The sequence below is a fragment of the Myzus persicae genome, unplaced genomic scaffold (genome assembly GCF_001856785.1).
Source record: "Myzus persicae strain clone G006 unplaced genomic scaffold, MPER_G0061.0, whole genome shotgun sequence".
Lineage (NCBI taxonomy): Eukaryota > Metazoa > Arthropoda > Insecta > Hemiptera > Aphididae > Myzus > Myzus persicae.
The window spans coordinates 468778-489207 of record NW_019104211.1 but is presented as its reverse complement, the minus strand read 5'-3'; the positions used below and the strand labels follow the sequence as shown (position 1 = coordinate 489207).

General features: G+C 32.9%; 2 protein-coding genes across 2 annotated transcripts; both read left to right on the top strand.

Moving 5' to 3' along the window:
- The first annotated feature begins 4138 nt into the window (after positions 1-4138).
- Positions 4139-8478, top strand: LOC111040034. The gene is made up of 7 exons (XM_022323723.1): positions 4139-4408; positions 5695-5770; positions 5873-5954; positions 6621-6744; positions 7398-7478; positions 7566-7613; positions 8062-8478. Exons 1-7 carry the CDS (start codon positions 4349-4351, stop codon positions 8305-8307), a joined length of 717 nt encoding a protein of 238 aa, XP_022179415.1. The 5' UTR covers positions 4139-4348; the 3' UTR covers positions 8308-8478.
- Positions 8479-12127: 3649 nt separating this feature from the next.
- Positions 12128-19694, top strand: LOC111040027 (formin-like protein 4). The gene is made up of 3 exons (XM_022323715.1): positions 12128-12177; positions 14377-14455; positions 18210-19694. Exons 1-3 carry the CDS (start codon positions 12154-12156, stop codon positions 19553-19555), a joined length of 1449 nt encoding a protein of 482 aa, XP_022179407.1. The 5' UTR covers positions 12128-12153; the 3' UTR covers positions 19556-19694.
- The last annotated feature ends 736 nt before the right edge of the window (positions 19695-20430 follow it).

Below are 20430 nucleotides of genomic sequence, written 5' to 3'. Positions count from 1 at the left end.
ACCCACACGCACACACACGCCAACCCTTTTCTATTCTAATTATGCAAAGTCGAAATAAAGCGCGAAAGGGGGGAGCCGCCGCAAGTATAATAGTGTTACGGTTCCGGTGCCGGGGCCGTTGTTTGGTGATTTATTACAGTGGCCGTAAACATTGAGGCTTCACGCGTTTCTCTGCATACACGGAAACCGGTTTCCGGTGTTTTCCGCGACGGTCTCGGCCGGTGCCGTCCGAGGAAGGAAACGCTCCTCACCATATTTTTTGTCGTTGAACCAGTACAGTGTATGTGTGTGTGTATGTGTGTGTGTGTGTGTGTGTGCACGTAACAATACCCTCCACGCGGACTCGCGTGTGACCAACGGTCGCGCAAAACAAGGGCCGTAAGTGCATTGTAATCTACGAGGGAATTACCTAAGCTAGCGTAAACATTGAAAGGATTTACAAAACGATTTTTGTCCTTCCTCCTCTTTTCCTGTTGCCACTCTCTGTCTTTCCCGCGTACGGTCTGCCACAGCGGCGGAAATAATAATAATAATAATAATCGCGTTCAAAAATAGCGAACGCCCGGATCAAGGACTTTATTTGGGGATTAAATGAATCTAAAAGAAGCGAATAGGTACGTGATGTTTTACGACCGCGCTGGATATAACGCTTTGAAAAATCAACACGTGTTCGTATCACGATGTTGCCGGGTAACAGTGCCGCTGTGACGTCGAGAGGATGGTCGCCGCGGAATCCGTTTCAGCCGGTCCACCAACGCGAAAACAATTTCTCCGGTGTGTTATTGATTTTAAATGTGTATACAATATACCTGCAACGTGCTGCAACGCACACATGACGAATGACGATGTACCCGAGGATTTTTATTCCGATTACCGGCTGTATACAAGCACATAAAAAACGAATTCATTGACATAGTACCGAATTCGATTAAGACTATAGGTTAGGTTATTTAAATATAATTTTATACGTAATTACAGTTACTACAATACTATTTAACTGACGAAAACAAACTAACTAACCAATATTTATAATATACTTTTAAATTTTTTTATAAAACTGCAGAATCAATTGTAGCTCAATTAGAGTTCAAAGGTATAGCAAATTTAATTGATTACTGATTGTGATGATAAACACACCACCTCATAATATTATACACAAACAAAAGTAATATAGTTGAAACTTGTAACAATATAACTGCATAAGATATTATGTATATATTAAATACAGTAGATTTATTAAGCTTTTTTTCCGTCTTCATATAATAACCTTATATAAAACAAAATATTTATTTTAGAGTTTAACATTAATGATAAATAATATATTATTTTATTTTATATTTTGTCCAATAAAACCTATGCTTGATGTATACAATATAATATAATTTTGATTATATTTTTCTAATTAAAAAAATATTGTTACAGTAAACAATTTAATTTCTCATTTAATTTAATAATTACTTTATTTATAACTCATTAGCCATTAGTCATTACACATAAAAAACCATATATACTATTTTTGTATCAAATAAAATAACTTCTTTTTCAGAACATTGAGAAAGTATAACGATAATATAGCAACAGAATATCCTCGATTTCTTAACGTATCAGTACCGTCTTATTAACTATCGAAAATCAAATAGCTCTTTATAATGAGGAGAATTCCTCAAAGTGAAACTGATATTTTATAAATGATATATATATGTAAGTACTATATACTATATAAAATACGTTTATATAATAATATAAGTAAGTATACCAGTTGATTTCAACTATTAATTATTATCGTGGAATTAAAAATAATTGTATTTTGACGATCAAATAACAAATAAATATGTATAATAGATTACTGTACAGCGTAAACCGTATAAATTGAAGGAACGAAAACAAAAAACAATAATAATAATAATACATCAGTTATTGTCTAAAGTGATAGTATATAGATGTATAATGTATATAAATTATAAATATAGTATCACGTATGACCGTGTGAGAAAATAAATAAAATAATTCGATTTGTACCAATACAATTTTTTATTTGAAAATTGTTCGTACATTTTTTCTTTTCTTGCAAGAATAGTTGGCATATAATAATGTATGGTGTTGATATGTTATAGCCTAATTAAGGACTAGAGCGTTAATTAATGATCGTGTTACCTCCAATGGTCAACATAAAGGGGATTATTATATCTTCACCCTACTTCGTTCCCATCGAAACCAGTTCTGGACACTGGGTATCCTTCTCCCTCGTCGAGTATTTAATTAAGAGTGCTAAACTGGTTAATTGTCTTTTGTTCGCCGTGCATTATAGGAATATACCGATGTTTGTTTAGTGGCTAAGGGAATAAGGGATGGATATTCGTCCATCGCAACCCCAACTATGTTTATGTTAATTAGCTTATAGCCTTTACCATGGGTATGAAACTTGATCCATTATAACTACACAAGATACATGTTTTCAATAAGAAGAGACAACATACAGGTAAACGCATTAAATAACACTTATTTTTCTTAGAATAAATTGTAAAATATTTCAGTGTTCATGCGTTGCTAAGAAAACAGAGCAGTCAAAGTTTTCAAACAATAAACATTCTTCACTGTGGGACTTATGCAACTCACGTTTGAAAAACTATAAGTTGAAACATTTCAGAACATTAAACTGTATAGTTTATGTCAATGAAACAGAAGAGTGTTATTTTTGTTTAAATCGTGTTTTATATTTGTTGTTTAAGTGTCATTAACATTTTTTTATTTAATTTACATTTATTACACTATGTTCCCACTCCAAAGTATTGAGTATTCATGATTCATGAAACCTCGTTTTATTTTATAAGTCGTACATAATATAAGTTCAGATTTATTATTGAATAAAATATACTTCATTTTGTATTGGCATTTAAACGACCAATAAACCAGTATATATCCTCACGATTCACCGTAGAATGACGTTGTTAACTAATGAGTAATAACTATAGATTCCATTAGATTCCGATACCTGCACATCCTGCGTCCTGTATACTATTTACTAGTTATAGACTATAGAAGTTGTCACTCAAATTATTTGCAGTCACATTCCTACAGTGTGCAATATCATACGTTTACAGATTCGAAATTGATCATTGGTCATTTATTAAACTATTATTGAGTTTTGAACAGTTTTTTTTTTAGAGACGCCTACAATGCAATACACATTACATACTATCATCATGTTTATTATTTCATTGTATAATTTGATACATACACACATACGAAGATAAAATATAACTGTATACAGAACGTTCTTGCAGATGTGACAAACGGCTATTTGATATCCCGTTTGTATAATGTCATAACGTACAATAGTGTATAATAAGTAATGACTAAGAAACATCTACAATTTCGTAATCATTTTCAGTTTTCACACAATTACCTCGCCGGCAACACATAATAATATATACCAAGTTATTTACCGCAATTATCTGATCTGCGTTAATCGAACCGGATAATAATAATTATTGGCATCCCTGAGATGACTGAAGGAAAATCAGGAACCTTTTGACTTCGTATGTAATAGTTAATATACTTGCGTCCTCCAAAAACTATCTCTTAACAGATAAAGATAATGTTTTAAATGTCGTCAGGTCCGTAGGGCTGCAGGCGTCTCAGAGTTTACCAAATAATAATCTAAAATAATAACTAAACAAAATACTAAAATATAAGCCATACGGATTGTGTTACTGCTGCAGAGTTGCACTATGAGATTGCATTTAATGCATGAATTATGCACTACTGTGTGCAGTATCTTGGAAGTACCTATACGTATAGAAATATATGATTTTGTGTAAATTATTCAATACCTATATATTTATTGATATCTGATACCAATGTGGTATCAAACGCTAATACTACTGCAGCTACAATTAGCAGCAAACCGCACGACCACAACGACTGCAGTTTTTGAAAACCGCAAACGCGGAAAAAGGCGCGGGTCTTGTACACTCCTCGGGCTCCACCGTGTAACAAATATATCAATAACAATGCGTTTCAGTTCTATGAACGGTGGAGGCGATATAATAATATTATAATACACGTATTGTGCCCAACGTGTACAGTATTATAATAATAGTAATAATCACAGTATAATAGTAGTGTGCAGGTCGCGAGACACGCGGAAATCCGACACGACGCTGATAATCGGAACGGATTTCGCTTACGATCGATTTCGGCGATTTCTCGTACCTACCTCGCCAGTGGAGTGCGAATGCCAATACGAATACGATACATATACATTATACATATATAAGTAATAATAACCAAATCGGACTCACCGAGCACAAGCGGATAACACAGCGAATAAGACCGTCGCGAAAACATGACGTTCCCGGCCTGGCCGATCTGCAGTCGTCGCCATTTTTGTCTCCTATTGATATCGGTGAGTATTTAATAACAATAGTCGTAAAATCTGTGATGTATTCTGTAAAACGTTCGTGAGTACACGTCGTGCTTTTTTCACGTATGCGACGATGGTAAAAACCACTTACTTACCATTGAGCAAAATGTCTTGCAGCCCTCATAATATTATTCATCACTATCAGATACAATTACCTAGTACTTACTTAATACTTTTGAATATAAGATTTTGTAGTTTTGTCAATATTGTACTTGTTCAAACAAAAATCATTAAAACCCAATGATGAAGACATCAAAGGAAGGGAGCGCACATAGATGGCACTTTCTATTTTTGGACACTTAAATTCAGCAAAATTAAAAAACATCTGTAAATATATGGACCCTATGGTATCCACAAACGGGATGAGGTAGATAAATTATCAACGGGTCTGATGATTATTAAATAATTAATCTGAGAATTGAATATTACAAATAATCATAGAATATTTTATTATTTTCGTCACTGTAAATTCTATATGGTTGAATACCTACGTATCATCGTACATTTAGAACAGGGGTCGGCCACCCTCGGCCTGCATGTAACCCTCCTCGTAGTAACTTATTATGTGGGGCCGGCGAGTAAATTTAAAATTTATAATTTATTTGTATGCAAATCACGAACTAAGATAGTATATAGACTAGAAACTGCGGATTAAGCGGATTGTTTGATACATAGTTTTAAATCAGTAAACCGAACATTAATGAATTTAAATAAACTAAATTTGATATGATAATACATTTCTGTTTAAAATAAAATAAGGTACATTCAAATTGTGGCTCGTGAAATATTTATACTTATTTTTTAGTCCTTGATATTTAAAAGGTTGCCGACCCCTGATTTAGAGAGCATACGCTAAAAAAAAAATAGAAAATTGAGTATAAACCGTATACCCCTCCCCTCTACAATACACAATTTCTGGGTAAATACATATATTATTAATTGATAAACACGTAGTGGTGATCCTACTCGCTCAAATTTTGAATAGGTACATCAGCATTTTCAAAATAAATTATCCATTAAATAGTTTGCAGTAAAGGGCCTCCCCCCTTAATTAATTTGAAAAACAGAAGTTAGTACCATTATAAGACACCTCTTTAGTAGTACAAAAGAATTCAGGAATTTTAAAACATTAAGTCACTAAGTATATTTAAAAATTCTGAAAGTCAAAGTTTGAATAAATTTAATGAAAAATGGAAATGACCATCGAGCATTATATAGTAAGATATCTATGGTAAATAGTTTTAAAATGTTTTTTTTTTCGTCTGCAGGCTTGCTATTATTATGGCGTCATTACAGCCATTACAGTGGTCGATCACGTGTCCAAGGATCGATACGCAGCCGGAGGTAAACGCTACAGCGACCGGCGACAATAATAATATATTATACAAATCAATATCGAATTATAATAACTGTACATAACACTGCAAAATGTATTATTGTTCACAGCTGGCGACAATAAGGACACTGTTGACGACACGCGCTTGCAAGAGAAAGTGGAAGACGAGGACGCGGAAAACAAGCATTTCATGTAAGCAGCCGCACTGGTTCATAATTTCATTTATAATATAGGTATACCTATTTGTTTCGAATTAACGTGTCGGAAGTCCCGCGATACGAAATGGCGTATTAGTGTAGTTATTGCTATAAAATAAAAGTGAAACAGCGGCGGAGGAAATGCAAACACCCTTTACCTTATATAAGACGACTATTATATTATACCTACGTAACGATCAGCAAACGCCAAAATAATATTATAATACGTTATTTTCATGCTAGGATCGTGGATATATTTGCATGACTTCACTATAATCTTTTCGTTTTCAATTTTTAGTGTTACCTATTGAAAAGAAGAATGTCATATACATAATTTGAAGTATTTATGATAGGTAAACGACATTTTTACAAACAAATATAAATTATACCTACTATTTTAACAGGTTTTTTTTTTAAATTCAATAATCAGAAGCGGATACATTACACAAAAGATGACATAAAAATTAAGCGTAACTAGTAAAATCTATCACCGTGTGTGTTAATTAATAACATACAGTTATAGTGAAGTACATGAAATATTGATTTTTAGTGTGCCGTTCAATCAATCTTTTATTTTAATTTCTCTTAGAGGTTTTGGGTTTTTCTTTTAGAGCTTTCAGTATGTACTATTATAGCCCTATAACAACATAATTAACTTTAGGGACGTTTATTCGTTGCAAAGCGGACCTCAACAGTTGGAGTTTGGGCATGTGTTCGAGGATCCAAACGTATGGGAACAGAGGTACGAGAAAAAGGATTTTGACGCCCAACGGTACCAAGGAAAAGTGAGTATAATTAAATGAATGATAAAAAAACCCGGATCATCCATTTGACGTATAAGATACTCAATATTTCTAACACTATTATCGTTTTTGAAAAAATATTTCTTTTACGTAATTTTAAGTAGTTCAACATTAAATTTTCTCTAAATTAATTACATTTTTAACTATTTTTAACGTTAAAATGTTGTAAATTTTTACTTTTTTAATGACATCATGCATTTTGTATTCTTTATTCCAAAGCAAAATATTTTTTTGGGAAAGTAGAATAAGTTATATAAGTATCCTGCAAAATGGTCTATCCATCTAACCTTTAAAGAAGTACTTACTTATAACTTTATAAGTTGTGACAAATAAACTACTCGTCAAAATTTGATTCGTATACTTGTGGATCAAAATACACTGAATAATATTCTGCTAAGAAAAAGGAAATTTAAAATGTGTGTTCATTCACTATGTTGTCATAGAGTATCTGAAAACTTAAAAAATTATAACAATGAAAAAAAAAGGATTTTTTTTTAATGTTGTTTCGTGACGACATAACATGATGTAAATGAAATATTTTCAAAAACATGTTTTTAAATTTGTGAATATTTTACGTTAAAATATCATCCCGTATAACTCGTAAAACTTTCAATATACGTTTTGGGATTTAACAGGTGAAATGGGGTGACAAAGACGGCAGTTATGGTGAACAATATTGGGATTTAAACCACGGCGGTGCTGGATCAAACGAAAACGTGAGATTATGAAATAATAAGTTGTTTCATTAAATATTGTTAAAAATAATAGCAACAGGTGTGTTATTTGTTAAATTATTTGTTTAGGAAAAAAATGAACAATACGACGAACCTACTCCGATCGAATACGGACAGGTAAAATTATTAATAATAAATAAATATTTTAATTTATGTTTTTTTCTTACTGTAACGCAATAACCTATCGGACATATTTTATTTATTTATTTAATTTCGCTGTTCGCAAATTAAAGAATTCGTTATATTATTATTATTTTAACGTTTAACCTATATCAGAGGTGACCAAATGGGCGGCCTTTGGACGAACATCATCTGGCCCACATGCCGTCAAGAAATGTATTTTTTAATTAATTATTTTTGATGGTGAATTAATAAATAAGTTTTCATTAATTTTTATTTTATATTTTGATTCTGTTTTTACCTGTTCTATGGATAAACATGTAAATTACATTTTGATGGCCCCATATAACTTCTAGAATTCCCAAATCCTAAAATGGCCCACCAAAAATATTAAGGGGCAATCCTTGTGTATAATAATATAGTAAAGCACATCTGTTAAATTTAGGAGAGCCGTCAGAGACCCGTGGTTTATAAGCCAATGATGATTACACTCCTTAAGAATAATCCCAAGAAACCCGTTAAAAGTGTACGGAACTATCCGAAGCGATTAATAGAACCACCAGCAGCACCAACGACAATAGGAAGTTCCACTAAAAAAACAGCTCCTGTTTTGGTTTTTGACATGAAGACTGGAGTGGTCATGGACGAAGCTACAGGGAATAAATTCATTTTGAAACCAATAAAAGATTAAAAATGTATCTACAATATTTTTTAATTGTTAATACGTTTTATATTAAAAACCTGAAGTATTCAAGTATCTAGATGGGTTATTAAATTATAATACTATAGGAAACGTCATTTGTTTGGTGTTAAAATTGTGTTATACTTTTTATTTATAATTATTATAATACGAGTATATAATTGGGTAACACCAGTAAGTTGTCTTTATGTACAATTAACTATACGTTTTTTCAATAATCATCGATTTGTTTGATTACAATTTTAAATTACTGTTATTTTAATACAATTATTTTACAAGACATTCATGCTTCACAGCACATTAAACCGATAGAAATATGCAAACAAGTTTGAGAAAAACAAATATTAGGTAAGTAAAGTAAGTATAAATAATTTTCCGGCAGTAAGTCATATGCAATTAAACTAAAAATTATTTGTAAAAGTTTTCTCTTTTTAATAATCACTCAAATTTTGAATAATGAAATAAACAAATAACTTTGTATTATTAGTTATATTTTACATAACGCATAACTGGTGAAAGGTATTTTTTAATTATATGAGAAACCCTAATCATCAAAATATAATTGGTATATTGATTTCTAAGTTGAGAACTAAAACAATTAGAGTTCAATTATTCGTTTCCTAAACATCCAATAACGATTCGTAGATAGGTCTGCTTAAAAATCAACACATAATATAGGTACTATATTATTATTGAATACAATTTTTGAGTATCACTGTATTGAAATGAATAATTTTTTTTCATATATCGTTTCTTCACAATGTATTGATATTACGAAAAATTTGTAAAATTGAATGAATAGCCATGTTCGATTATTGGCTATTACGCAAAATTCGAAAATAGGTAAAAAGTCGTTAGCTACTTATACATTTAGAAAAAAACATAAATGTATAATATACAAACATTTATATGCATATATAGTTAAGTTTAAAGGAAAAAATTGCTTTTTTGTCAACTTATAAAATTATAATGCATTAGTATATTCAGCCGTTTGAGAATATTGACAACCAGTAGAAAAATAACCCATTGAATTATAATAATTTATTTTATACATAGGTAAGAAAATTATGCAGACGATAACAATGATGAAAGTGTCCAGTGCAACATATTATACTATTATAAAATATAATATAATATTTAGAACCTGCAGAAGACCTGGCCCATTACATAAACATCTGTCAAAAACTGAGGAGCTATTGATTGATATTTTGTAACCACTATAATATTATATTGTCACTATACCAGTGTGACGTTATAAGCGACATTGTTCATTCGCTCATAATTTAGTCGCACATAATAAGAGTAATACAGATAATGATGGGCCCTGGTCGTTTTATTTTGTAGAACCCTATTTGATATGGTTGACACTTAAAAAAAAATATAGGCACCTAATTAATGTTGCATCGAACAGCCCTGCTGTCCGTTTAATTTGACTCTCTTTTCCCACGATGAAAATAAAAGTTACTTTCACTGAAAAATTTGAATTTATTTTGTGCTGATGTGATTAATTCGGATCAGATAATCCGTATCTGTGAGAACAATACAATATATTATTGTATTATACTATCATATGGTCCAAAAATCAATTACTCTGTAATTTGCAAGTCATTAAATAGGTAGGTACCTATAGGTATACCTATACAAAATAAATTATATTTCAAATGGTTACAATGTATAGGTATTTGTAATAGTCATATTCGTGTACAACCGTATCAATTAACATGCAACTAGAAAATAATATGGAGATATAGATACATTTTTTAAATATATTTATTTACCTAGGTAGGTACCTACTTCAATTGTTATAGATACTGCAGGTTTAATAGTTAGAAAAGAAAATCGGACGGAATCTATTATTTTCGTTCTGAACGTGAACAATACACATACCACTTTAATACTTATGTAGAATAATTATAATGCTAATTGGGTGACAAATATATTTTCGTATGAAACGAAGGCTAACATTTTTTTTTTATGTACACAACAACAATATTATTGTTTCACACAATTCATTATTTCAATAATTAGACCAGAAAGATGACAATACCATTTGCCACTCTTGAGCATTATTTTTGAATCTAGATTTATGTAGCAGTATAACCAAAGAAACTATAACGTGGCACATAACATAAGTAATCAAAATAATTGGAAACGTTACCTACTAAAAGTGCCTATGTAGATTGCGGGTATAACCTTAGTCCTTAAATAATAATATTATGTACAGACTACTGGTATATTATGATCTAAGAGTAGGACCTACATTTCATGCTATCGCTGTGTAAGTATGAGTTTTTTTGTAAATTGTTATCATTTGTTGATCAATGTGCCTTGAACTAAAAAATTATGATTACAACATTCAAAGTAATTTGCACAATATCAATAAATTAAGTTCTATGTATGTGTACTAAAACTAACAGTTATTACATTTAAAACATTCATCAATTATTTTTGAATAGGTTTTAAGTATTAAAACATTATTTTAAGACTATTACAATATTATGTGATCTATGATCCGAGCTGAAAATACCTAATATTTTAATACTATTAATTAATAACTTAATAATTAATAAATAGGCAGATATAGGTACTCACAAATACTAAAAATTGTACAGCTACCATATTACAAATTTTTGATCACTAGCTGTTGCATTTGTAAAATGATTCCTGACAAAGCTAAGATCAACAAAATATGTTCAACATTTATTACGCATGTGCTAAACATGTCAATGTTTTTTCAGAGGAATTTAAACTGCATTTTTAAGAAAATATCTGTGCAATATGCATGCAGTCATGCAGATATCTATGGTGTTGGACTATCGTCATGCTTTGCTCTCCCCTTGTTTTAAGATAGTGGTGAATTGTCATTACCTATAAATATTTTGCTTCGATTTTGAATCTTTACATAGAATAAAATTATTTTTAGTATAAATTTGTTTACTATAGTGTTTACTGTTTGCTAGACTACTTAAATTAATGTTTTACATATAGCAGAAAAATAATTATTAATTTTAAGTTTTAAATTTAAACATATTTATTGAACATGATAATGATTGTAGTATTATGTGAGAGACCTTATTTTGAAATGTTAAATTTTAATACATAAATGCTAATTTATAAATTAATTTAAAAGAAATCTAAAATTTCGTAATTATTATTAGATATTTCTCTCGATCCCGAGATAAAAAAATCTAACAATACATTTTACAGACACAGATCAACAATTGTTCATTAATTGAAATTATTTTGTAATAACTTTATAAGCATACGTATACCTTCGTTATTTTAATAAAGTATTGAATTGTCATTATTATCATTTATCGTCCATCTGTGATGTAATGGTGTATTCGAAACTAACCTATATGTAATGCATTTATCTTAAAACCAAATTAAATGAATTTTATCGATTAACTTTGTGTTGACAAGTAACAACACACACGCAATCATCATTACTAAATAAATCCTATAGGTGGATCGGAGTCTTTGTGCTAACAATGTACGATTTGACATTTGAATTGGTCGTTTTGTAAGTAGTGGGAACATTATAATTGTAAAATAATATCATTTCTTACAACAACAAATAAATATATTTCTTTTGAAACGTAATAGTAGGAGGGGAATAGGAGAAACTAGCCTAGACAGTTCTAATGTCAACCATAATAAAAAGTCAATCTGTACGTTGTAGACACACGTCGAAGCAACTGAATATTAGTGATCTACTCAAACAAAATTAATTTAAACCACCTACGCTATTTTAATAATAATACAGTAATATTGTTTAAACAGTTTTTATCTAATTTTAACTCAGTGTTAAGTTTTAAATTTTAATCGCTTTTAATAATGCAGTTTTTATATTATTGTTTGGTAAGTAAACTTAGTATTTTTCCAAAATTAAATGACTATTTGTTCGTAAGTATTGTCCAATGTCCGTGTATGGGATTTGTGTATTTCATGAAAACTTTTTATAGGATTTTAGCACATATTATAAATTTCTAATATCCGCAAGAAAAAGTTTATGTCCTTACTGTAAAAATAGATGTACAATATAAATATAATACATTGTTTTGGTATTATATTTTCTATGAACCAATACCCCATCGAACTGGGATGATCTATTAAGCCGACTTTTTAAAATTCTAGGGTTCAGAATTTGTATTACATTCAATAATTTAGAGAATATTACTTAAATACTTAAACACTTTAAGTGGTTTATGACACTCACCACCTACACTACTGCCAAAGTATCGGATAACTATAATTTCAAGAGAATTTGGGTATAAAACTGAATAATTTATGCACCCAACAGTAAAAAATAATATTTTTTATCGTACCATATAGTTTATGGGTATTAACTATTGGAAATAGCCTAATTGGTTTCCGTATGAGAAAGGTATTTTATTAAGGTAAGCCGATTTGGTTCCAGTTTGAATTTATGACTGTCCCATGCAGTATCCCACTACTGGTCGAGTTGATTTTAACTTTTTAATTACCTACACACATTTCTTTTCCTAATTTTAGGGTCAACTTTAAAGTAGGCATAGTTAAAAATGTGTGTTAGCTATCGTTAAAATATAAGTCAACCAGTCATCGCTTAGGTGTAAAAAAAAAAAATAATAATAATAATAAATAGAATAATTTAAAATTTAAGATTATTGTTGGGTTAAACTAACCTTGCAAAATTTAAATATACTTTCTTCAAATATTCTAATCTAGTAAGTTTCCTATTAATGTAGTCAGTCATACGGTTTTAAAAATGTTGGTAGTTTTTTCTTGTTTGCTGGTAAGTTTCCTTTGTATTACTAGGTACTGTGAAATTTAAAATAATATAATTTTTAAAAACTGTTCAAAGTCGCCATTAAAACGAACAAGATATTAGGATGGGCACTGGTATATTATTTATGATATGTTTTAGTATTGAGAAAAATTGCTTAAAAATTTAAATTTAAGCTACTTGACTTTAACAGAAGCAGAAACCAATTCAACTCATCTTAATAAAATACTTTTTTTAAAACGGGAACCAAACTACCTACCTTAGGTAGTACCTACCACTACTATACCTAACTATAAAAGTACCTACTCTTTTTATTATTTTAGAAGACTTGGAAAAAACCACTATTCTCGCCAATATATTCAACTTTATTTTAATTTTTAAGAACAGCTAGTACCTATTTATTGCATCCTATATCGAAATCAAACATAACAATCAGTAATTGTCAACATGGCATGGTCAAAAGTTTTATCAATGTAATTTTTAAATTAAAAATCAATGTGGTATAAAATAATTGTTTTAATCTGAGAAGAGAATGAAAAAAAATTGTACTTTATAGGTATTAGTGTGTGAAAATGTATTGTCTTCATTAAACTATCTAAATGCCAATCCCTATTACTATTATTTTTTTTTTTTATAAACAATTTTAATTGTTTTTAATTTAATCCGTTTTAAACATTTTACATTCGTGTGAATTCAACTAAATTGCATTTGTTGGTTGTGTCTCACTCTGAAGGTGTTTATAATTTACATATATTAATTGAAACCTAATACTTAGTTTTACTAAGGAACCTACGTAAGATGTAACATCCAAGCATTTAGAGGTGATTTCAAACTCGTCTTATATTGCCTTCCCCATTCGATGTTCGTATATATCATATGTTATATATTTGTTCACACCAGCTATGATATATATATATTATAAATACGTTGTTTTTTTTGTCATTTTGTCACAATGATGGCACTTTCCCCAGCGTATCGGTCCAATATTAGTGACGGTTTCCAGATGAAAAGAACACGGCGGGGACATGTAGGGAAAAAACGCACTAGGTAATCAACGGACAATAAAGAAAAGTAACATGTTATATATTTTCTTGGCCTCCTTTTCTTTTTGATCCGCTCGGGTATGTGGATACTGTTGCGCAATCAAAAACAAAACGAAAACGTATAATAATATAAAATCACAAAAAAAAAAATACATTAACAATAACGCTGGTCGCGTTGATCTCATAAGGTACTCGCCGTTGTTCAGATGTCACGTTTAATGTAAATCAAACGCATGTATACTTTTACAGGTGTTCCTCTCGACCGTATCCGTCGCGGTATTATTCGAAGTCAAAAAGATATACGTCATCGAACGCGATTTCAAGACAGGTATAACTAAACACATAACATTATTTTTATTTTTTTATTTATTTTTTTTTTTTACTATACATAATCATTATCGATGTGTGTCATAGGTAATGACATAATAGGTACCTACATTATATATGATTATAATTCAATATCGCCAGAGTAATATGATAATATGATCTATATAGGTACCTATAGTTGCAGGACATATTTAAATTGTATGTTATTACATTAGGTGTGTACAGACGTACAGTAGATCGACATGGAAGCTATACGAAATGTATACCTTCTCCCCCCCCCTTGTTATCGAGAACCGGGGGAGGAACTGGTGCTGGCATTGCTTCTCCCCCGATATGTATACCTAAGATAAAAGATTTACTCATTAGGCATTAACTAACGACCTACCTACGCGTGTCATTGATAACGCGAACTTTTGATTTTGTCGTTATTTAATGACTCGCGGTCGTTAATAATATCGATATAATGTTGTGATGTTTTTCGTTGAAATGGTACACGCGCATACGACATGCCAAATGTTTGATAAAAATAAAAACAACGAATTAACGTACTAATATAGTAATATCTCAACCGCGCAGATAATAATACTTTAAATCGATGCATAAAATATTTCAAACAAATAGCATGCGTTATTTTACCTACTTGCACGGCCGTCACGTCGCAAACCGGAGCCCCAGAAGCTATAAAACTCGGTGGAATACAATGACCGGCCGCATATTATAGTTGTGCGCACACGAGCAATAAAATCCGACGGTTCACGTTCTTGTAGGGTAGTCAAAAATTTTCGTGTTGTACAATAAAATGTCCGGTTATATTATTGCACATATACCTACTGCCGGGACTGGATTAGACGTAACGGCCGTGGCCGTTTTCGCAACGTAAAATAGCATAATATGTGTATAGGTATTGCGCGTATGTAAGTAGTACAGGCACGAATTCGCGAGGCTTGTGTCCATCGCTGTGACTATTTTTATATGATGTATAGATCACGTTTTGCGGTTTATTGTACACAGGTACGCATAATAATATGACAATATGAAATTAAGTCGGTTCCTGCGAGCCATGATAATCGTTTCTCGATGGTATAATATATATACGAGTATACATATAGGTACATTATTTTTATACGTCAACTATTGCAACGACCGGTCAATTAATATTCTAGGGTGGATATTATGTGTGATGGTTTTGCGGGGTTTCCGAGTTGCGGTCAGAGTAAAAAAATATGTAGGTACTAGCTGGTCCCGTGCACTTATTTGTTGCCCGTTAAAAATGCCAACTCTATATATAATAATATGAGACTCGATATGGTGATAATGCGAGCAGTACATTGTGCCTACTTGCTGTGGATTGCGGATCCCGCTTGATGAATACTTATAATATGTTTTATTTTGATTTTGATTTTGATTACGAATACGCCGACGAGCGGCTATGAGTGCAACTCAGCCACCTTGGTAGGCAATGTGCGAAAATTCAATTGTATGCATGCTTATACCTGATCTGCCCGACGGACAACTGCAGGCAATCGATAAACAAATATATATTTATACAAATTTCTACTAAATCTTTGTATAATATATAATTCTACTGTACGCCGTGTGTATGTCACTGAACTCCTCCTAAACGGCTGGACCGATTTGAATGAATTTGTTGTATGCGTTTGGGAGACTCCCTGGATGGTTTCGATTCACAATTGGACCCGATAAGTTCGACCCGGGGAGTTGCTCTGCAAACAGGGATTTCAAGATTCACGAAGAAAATATTTAATTATATACGGTTGCTATTGGTTTTAAGAGAAATATAAATGTATTTAGTAGAAAAAGTAACAATAGCAACTGCAGTATATGAACAAATATTTTCTTCGTAAATCTTCAAATCCCTGTTTGAGCAACTCCCCGGGTCGGACCTATAGGGTCCAATTGTGAATCTAAACCATCCAGGAAATCACCCAAACGCATACAAAAAATTCATTCAAATCGGTCCAGCCGTTTGGGAGGAGTTCAGTGACATAGGTACACCCGTACAGTAGAATTATATAAAATATAAAGATATAATTGCGGTCGCAGAATTTCGAGTCGTACGAAAGGTGGTCACTATATAGGTAGAAACTTAATGTGACGACCTAAGTTGTAAAGTAAATCCCTGAAATAATACATTTTTCCTTCGTACGATTTCCCCTTGTATTAAACATCAGAAACGAACGAATATTATAGGTACTATACCGTCTGGTTTTGTATTGAATTATTATATTATTATTATTTTATAGTTGTGTAATTTGTGTATTAATGTAGTATGCACCTAACAGTGATGGTTTTTAAAGGTACATTCTGTATTATATCATTAACTGCCTAATTACTCAATATAAAACAATTCAAAATTAAAACTTTTTTTTTTGTTGATACAACTCGGCAGCAAGGGCCATTACTTAAATTCTAACTTATAACACAATATATTATGTATACATGTGTTGATATTTATATTTAAATTTTTTTGCGGGCTATTTTTCTGTGTTTATTTTTTTGGGGTTTTCTTTCCTGTGGCTATTTTTCATTTTTTTGCAATTGGAAATCTAGTTTTAAGGGGCTTAAGTACAGCTATTTGTATAACATGTCTATAGACAATGTATATAACGTATATTATAATTTATATAATCTATATATATAAGAATCTAACTTGATTTTGGAGACGAAGGAAACCGGGTTTGAACCCTCATAATAATAATAATAATAATCAACTAATTACCAATTATTTTCATATATTCACCGATAACGATGTCTGTTTCTTTTTTTTTTATATATAATCATTGTATTATTTGTATAGCCAAAAAATAGTCTTATGTTTTTAAATTAAATTATAAAAAAATAATTTCTTCCGGAGGAAGATCGGGCAGCTAGTACATTATATTATACTTACATTATATTAGGTATATAATATATATTATTACATTACATATAACATTGTCCATATCTAAACACACCTATGGCGTACTACATATAAATTCTAATGTATTCTATTCCCAAATTACCAATTGATTTAGTAAAGCAAAACAAATTTTAAAAACATTTTTGAATTTTTCGTCAAATCTTCTCGAGATTGACTTCCTCACATTTTCGATTTTAATCTCCTAAACCATAGAAAACGTTGTATTAAAAAGTAAAAAATAACATTTTAGGGAAAAAAACAAAACTGTGGTAAAGTCGATTACAATAAGTTACCTTAATAAAAATTGTACTACAATAAAGTTTTTCTTTTCCTTAATTCGTCATTGTTCCCCCTCGGCTTTCGCCACTACGGTTTTGTACTCCTTAGTCATTTTACTCATTCCTTCTACTTTAATTTTTATTTAAGAGAATTTGCAACCGATATTGGTTGTGTCTGTTTTCCAAGTTTCACATAGAGCTGCTAATTTTGCTTCCGATGCAATGCAACGATAAATACCAATTATAAAAATAAATTTGTGCACAGAGTGAGGTGTGCGCGTGATATCGACTAGGCTACTTATTTTAACTAAATTTTTAAATAACAAACTAAATTTTTAACAATATTGTCAAACCCTCAAATTAAATGTTTGGAAACGAAAGAGTAAATTCCAAAAAGTGGCTTGGATCAGATCGATATACACACTTAAACTACTCAAATCTTTTATCATAATGTTTAACGCCTCACTAACTCGATGTTAATCTATTTTCCTGATAACTAGAAATAAAATAGTATACACACACACAAAGTTAATATTACACTTGATGTACGTTGACAGGTCTGTTGAGAGCTCGCCGACAAAACTTACCGGTGCAGTCACACACCGTGGCCCGGATCGGAGGCCTGCATGACCATCACCATCACCAGCAAAATATGTTCTCGGCGACCGCTGTGTCACCGCCGCCACTGCAATCGGCGGCGACGGGTGGCCAGCTGCAACAGCCGACGGACTTGGCGTCCACGGTGGACCTGACAGCCGACAGCCGGGCGCCCATCGATTATCTTACGCCGCCTCCGAACGCCGACTTTCAGTTCCTACAGCAAAGCTTCCCGGCCGGCGAACCGTCGACGCCGAACCGGCCAGAGTCACACGTCCAAAACGTGCAAGCGCCGCCGCCACCGCCGCTCGTACCATTGACTGCACCGTCGGCACCCGTGGCGGTGCATACGTCGCCGTTTACGCCCAGCGGAGGAGCAGGAGGCGGCGGCGGCGGCTTTCCTTCGGCTCAGGCTCAACCGCCACCGTCACATGGGACGTCACTCATCGGTTCGCTCGCGGTGCAGACGTCGTCACCCAGTAACCAGGTGCACAGCCTGACGTTCGCCAACCCGCCACTAGAACAGTTCACTCCGTACACGCCTTCGCTGCAGGCGAACGACCCCGCGGCCAGCCATCAGCAACAGCAGCAGCAAAACGGCGGTCGCTGGGAACTGGGATTCGACGCTAGCGAGATACTCACACCCCCGTTCTTGGGCGGCCCGGAACAGCCGCCCGGTGGTAGTGGTCAGACATTCTTCCAGCAAGATTTTGGTCAGGAGACAGCGAGTTCGGTGCGCAACAACAAACAGTACCCGGCGAGCAGCGGCGGATCTTTGTTCTTCGGCGGCGGTGGCGGAAGTGGCGGTGGAGGAGGTTTCGACGCCTCCTCTGCAGCCAACACCAAGTTCACGCCACTAGACGCCGTCATACGGCCGTCGTTGTCCAACAAAAACGTGTATTGGGGCACGCCGAAGACCGCTCAACAACAGCCCCTCAGGCCGCCACCGTCGTTCGCCGAACCGAATGCTTTCCGGTTCAACAACAACAACAACAACAACAACCATTTGCACCAACTGCACCACAACAATCACGGCCCGCACCATCACCACCAGTACGTGGACGCGTTCCAGATGCCGTTCACTGGCCAGTTCGACGGGCCGTTGTCGCAGGGCACAGTCGCTGATCACGTGGTGCACAGTTCGTTCAGGATCAAGCGGCAGCTGCAGGACGCAGGACCCCCGCCGTCGGAAGCGGCTGAGCGCCGCGGTGACGACGATCGGTTCGGTGACAGGAAACCCGTTTACAGTTTTGTCAAGACGGACAGGAACGGAAATTTCAAATGGAGTGTCAGACACGGTTACTGAAACCCATTCAATATCGGCCGCCGCGCCCGCTCAATCGTTACGATTACCTACCTATATAGTATATAATATATTATATTATATTATAATATTACGATGGTATTATAAATTATAATATACTGTATTATATTATATTGTCATATGTTAATATATTGTACACAACGTGTTCCGTGTAATTATTTTGTATAAAACGTATTTAAAATGAAAACGGAAACCATTTTTTCACATTAAAATAATAATAATAAAAAAAAATACTTCCATACTTGCGATTCATTTATATTATACTTCTGTAGCATCTGTGGAACAAGTATAACGATAACAGAGCAAGCGAGCACAAAAGTGCCTATTTAAACAAACATATAATATCATTCATCGCGTATGAGAACATAAATAACGATGATTAGTTTTCTGTCAAAGATATCAGTGTACAGGCAGGTGCACTAGAAATGGCGAGGTGGCCAGGGCTGTAATTTAATACGAAGTCAACATAATATCACATTGTCAAGTTCTGCCCTAAGATATTTTGTGTAAGATACGAACGACTTTTTATTGTTCTTCCAGGCATTACCTGTGAAAGTAGGCACTTAACCAGTACTTTATCAAGTAGGTAATTCCCACCTGTTTGCAAAAGTAAAAGAAAATTATGTTTATAATACGAGTTTTGAAATGTCTTCATATTATTATTATTATTGCATTGGCTTTTATCTCCTTTAAAATAGGTGGGTAGCTTTAAATTTCTAAATTTGAAATATTATTATAAGTACCTACCTATATACTCATTGAATATTTCTATTCGTCATTGCATAGCGTCACCGTTTTTGATAAGTACCTACCCATGTAGAATAGATTTCGTGAACGACCCATATAGGTACGCATTT